This window comes from Cynara cardunculus, unplaced genomic scaffold (genome assembly GCF_001531365.2).
Source record: "Cynara cardunculus var. scolymus isolate 2C unplaced genomic scaffold, CcrdV1 Un_Scaffold_2244, whole genome shotgun sequence".
Lineage (NCBI taxonomy): Eukaryota > Viridiplantae > Streptophyta > Magnoliopsida > Asterales > Asteraceae > Cynara > Cynara cardunculus.
In genome coordinates this window covers 66,660-71,207 of record NW_020201026.1, presented here as the reverse complement: position 1 = coordinate 71,207, position 4,548 = coordinate 66,660, and the positions used below count along the sequence as shown (strand labels likewise).

The window sequence follows — 4,548 nt, the reverse complement described above, 5'->3', positions numbered from 1 at the left end:
AATTGAAAAAAATATAATATCGTTATTTTATATTTTCTTTACAATGAATACTAGACTTGCGACTTGTTTACTAAAAAAATTGGTTATATTTTCAATAAGCTGTAGGGTATTATATAAAACTGTCATATAATATAACTAATATTATATAAATTAGTTTTTATTAAATGAGGTTGTTTGTTTATCTATTAATAGTTCTATTAACAGGTAACATTTGAATCGTTAAGAGGTGAATCTTGTTTGGCAAAAAAAAGTCTGCCCTTTAATGATTCTAAAAATCTTCTAAATGATTTTGTATATTGTGTCTTCCTTAACCATTCAACGTTCTAATTTCATTGTAAATAATTACCAAACAATTATATTTCATTTTATACTATATCATGAGAGCCTCTTAATCATTCTGTACCAAACCATTTTGCACCAAACCAATCAACGATTGTCAAATTGTCCTGTTGTTAGTTTATGGATTAACTTATTAGTCAATTTGTATTCATATTTTTCAAAATAAATATAATAATTCGAAATATGATTTTTTTAATCTTTAAGATATGAAATCATATAATTTAGAAAATGATTTTTATTTTATAAAATATAATTACAAAAGCTTTATTTTGATGGATGTGACAAGATAATTTCAAAATTATAATCTATATTTTTTGTTTATAAAATTATAATTGCATAAAAAATATAACATATTTTTTTAGTTAATTAAAATTTAGCATGTTTTTCAAATTAAACATTTAAAATATATTTTATTTTGATATAATTTATTTATCTTGAAATAGTAATTAATCAAAATATTAAAAAAACAAATATAATGCAACTTTTTGAAAAGCCAACCATTCCAGCATTCAAGCGTATATAAGCCTACCGGTTCAAGCATTCCAGCGGCAAATCAGAAACGCATACAGAGATACAGTTGCCGACGTCAAGGTGAAGGTTTCTTCTCTCCACCTCTCTTCCTATGTAACCATCTTCAATCTATTGCTGTTTATCGCTGGTTGAATCTGATCAACTATGCCCTATGTTTCTGTTCGAAACATTATGAATTGCAAATTATAGAGTAGATCTCGACAGCATTTTGACAGATTGGCTATGATCGATTGCAGAATTTTATCTGGATGTTTGAACACATTAGACATGTTAATCTGCTATTATTGTTAATGGTTAAAATCAACTGCTACATCCGTAGTTTAATTGAAACCCTATGTGTTTCAATCGTTTATCCTGTTTAGTGTCATTATATAACTCGACAAGAGGCCTCCGATGTCCAGATTGTCACTAGAGTTACTGATTTTAATTTGGCTATCGTAATGTTTATGTAATTGTAACTTGTTAGTTGAATTGTTTGTGACTGATTTCACATAAGAGGTATACGTATAGGTGCTTGCATGTTGCAATTAAGGCCTGATAGTAATGGATCATTTATATTACCTACCATATCTTTTCTACTCTCTCCAAAAACTAATTTGAAGAGACTTTTTGGATATAATGCTCATCGAAACTGCAAAATTGTTTTTGTTATTTTTCTTTTTCCTATCACCAATCCATCTGTGTACATTGAATTAAATGACATATCATCAAACTGCTATGCAGATGTCGGAATCTCCGAAAACAGCAACTCCATATGTCGATCCGAAAGAGAAAAGTTCACTGCCTGGTAAATTCCCCAAGAAGTCCCTGGCCTTCCTCTTACAGGAATTAGTTGACAATTTTTAAGATAATCTTTAGCTAATAGATATATTTTGTAAATTTATCTATACATTAATCATCTGTAACTATTGTGCAATTTGTTGGTAAAACTGAGGGCTCGGTAATATTTTTCATTCAATAGCAGATATAGATTTTGGAAAAGACTTTCTTGGATCATGGAAGTCGATGTCCTGAGCAGATGACGGAATGGATTTTGACTTTGGACCAACCACTGAAGGGAAGAAAAAGGCTTTTAAATTTGACAAAATGTAAGCGGCAAAAAACCTTAAAGTTGCATATTTACTTTGATAGTAGCTCAGAAATTATTACTTTTTGCCAATCTGGAGAAATGGCTCAAATTTTGTATCTGGAATGAAGACATAAGTACTGTTTATTCAATATAAATCTTAACATCCTCCGGAAGTTTAGTCACTCCAGAATATATAATAATTTCCAATAACATTTTTCTTCCACGGATATCGATTTCTCTCTTGATGCCGGCTTTGACAAGTTATCATCTTTCAAGATAGACATGTCTGCTCTTGATATATCTTTCCCATCTGAAAAATCAAAGGAAGGATCTAAATAAGTATCTTCTGGTGGAGAGCCTCGAGCAAAGAGAGATAGCTTTGCATTCAAATTTGATTTTGAAGAGTTACTTTATAAAGTCGTTTTGGAGTATTTTCTGTGTTAAATAATAATATGTTAACTTAGTTTTTTTAAGTCGCTTGGTCTATGTTTTTGAAGGTTTGCAGATTTTGATTTTGAGTCGAGAAAGACTAAAGTAAATGAAAAGTCTAACAAATCTAAAGATAAGGAAGGACACTCAAACACAAGTGGTAATGGAGGTTCTGGAGACTTTTTGGCTAAAAAAACTTTGATGCATCAGAGGATAATGGTATGTCGTCACAGGATGTTGCCATTTCAAGGGTTGACATTCAAATGGATATTATTAAGGATTCTGATCCCAGAAATGAGGATAAACACTTGAAATCCGTAATAGATGAAAGCTGTCTTCTAAAACCTGCAATGGCTGAAGAACAAGAGATAAACAAAACACTTTCACCTGGGACGATAATTTCATGTATCGTTCAGGAACCTATACAAGAATCTAGATCATCAGAGAAGAGATCTTCTCCAGAACCTCATGCTCAGCATGTTGTTCATGATTTATATGCTCACTCTTTAGCTGATAATGTTTCTACTCAAGGTACTACCTCAGATGTGCAAGAAGAAGAATTCAGAAATGTGGTTAGAATGGGGAGCTCGATCACAAGTGATGAGCAAAGTGGTAATGTGAGGCATGTTGATGAATTGGTACCTACTAGAAGTTCATCATTTGAAAATTCATCAGAACATATGAATTCAGAAAGTCAAAAGGGTGAAATGTCCAAGGTGATGGATGATAATGTACTTATTGGCCATAACGATGGTGATGACACAAGTAAAACTGAATCACATCTTGAAAGTTCCATGACACATGGGATGGAGGATTTGTCTCATGGTGAAATGATTGATAGGAGGAATGCAGATTCAAATTTGAAACTTCATATGGGTTCTCTGGACAGGTGAGACTAAGTATATATTTTCTGCTGGCTATGTAAGCAATGTTTGGACTTGGACTTACCTTTCTTGGTCGTAGACAATTGGCAATCGGACTAATTCACAGTTTAAACCGAGTACACTTGACCATCATTAAAAGAAATATCTGAAACTAGAATATGAGCAGATTATAATAATACAATTTATTAAAATTCAGGAGTTTTGGATATGAGCTTGAACTTTATGCTAGGCATAGGTGTAACTATTTTGCTGATTTTATGTAGTGGAACCACAATAGATGAGTTGCAATCAGAGAAAGAAAGCAAGAATATACGTAGCCATCACTCTCTTCGACAAAACTCATCTCCTTTGGCAACACAAGAATGAGCACCTTACCAAATAATCCTGCACTTGAAGAAAGGTGAGACTTTCTTGTAGTTCAAGTAACTTTATCAAAAATTAGGAAGAAGAAAACCCGATTTTAAGACTTTTACAGGGAATTTGGTTCAAGAAGTGTAGAATCTGGTAGCAAGTCTACTTGTAGATCAAAGTCGCCACCCAAAGTGCTAAGCAGAGACATACCTGTTCAAATTGAAAACACAGAGACAGGTCATGTAAAATCCTTTGATGATACTCGGTGAGTCTTTGATATCTGAACAGAAGATCATTACATATTAAAGAAATCTTGATGCTCCTTGAAACATCGTGATCCATAAGAATGTTCCTAGGAGAAGTAAAACAAATCCATCATTTCACATATGGCTAATTACAGGCAGTTACGGAATGCTGATGATAAAATCCAGAAATTAACCAATGATGACCACAGCGCCACATGATATTGATCCAACGAAGGAGAAACCCGTGTCACGGTGAAGTGACCAAAATACTGAACATATTAATGCACTCAGGTTTCTTATCTATATTTGGATTTTTTGTTCTGTTTTAAAAGTTTATCCCTAACAACTTTGTATATGAATGCTCCTGATATGCTGGAAGCTTACTTTTTGCCTGCTTTTGCGGATGTTTATGAGATTATGTTCTATAGTTATAACATGAATTAATAGTAAAATGTGTTAGAGTGGGTGTTCTTTCTGAGTGAAAATGCCTTCTTATTAGCTTGGTAATATAATAAGAACTTTTTTTTTGAAGTATATAATATTTATATACGGCAAATGCAACAAATAAACTCACACACCCTCCTCACCTATGRTGAGGTTTGAACCCCTGACCTCCTAGAAGGCCAAGGGCTACGATACCGCTAGGCCAAAGGCCCTTTGGTAATATAATAAGAACTTTATGTCGTATTTTAATAAAGAA

The 4,548-nt window shown here is 32.6% G+C and overlaps 1 protein-coding gene and 1 long non-coding RNA gene across 3 annotated transcripts; both read left to right on the top strand.

Moving 5' to 3' along the window:
• Positions 1 to 876: 876 nt before the first annotated feature.
• On the top strand, positions 877 to 2,149 carry LOC112502964. Its single transcript, XR_003067808.1, has 3 exons — positions 877 to 930; positions 1,594 to 1,657; positions 1,832 to 2,149. It is a non-coding gene; the product is annotated as an uncharacterized LOC112502964 (long non-coding RNA).
• Positions 2,150 to 2,442: 293 nt separating this feature from the next.
• LOC112502963 lies at positions 2,443 to 4,345 on the top strand. Of its 2 annotated transcripts, XM_025107006.1 has the most exons (3): positions 2,443 to 3,652; positions 3,728 to 3,868; positions 4,004 to 4,345. In XM_025107006.1, the coding sequence occupies exon 1, from the start codon at positions 2,590 to 2,592 to the stop codon at positions 3,259 to 3,261; it is 672 nt and encodes a 223-aa protein (XP_024962774.1). In that variant the 5' UTR covers positions 2,443 to 2,589; the 3' UTR covers positions 3,262 to 3,652; positions 3,728 to 3,868; positions 4,004 to 4,345. The 2 variants fall into 2 exon arrangements, with proteins under 2 accessions (XP_024962774.1, XP_024962773.1); XM_025107005.1 differs by having other exon boundaries at positions 2,443 to 3,868.
• The last annotated feature ends 203 nt before the right edge of the window (positions 4,346 to 4,548 follow it).

What these genes read in the sequence shown, in the direction of transcription:
- LOC112502963 (XM_025107006.1), top strand. Translation starts at nt 2,590, where the DNA reads ATGTCGTCACAGGATGTTGCCATTTCAAGGGTTGACATTCAAATGGAT.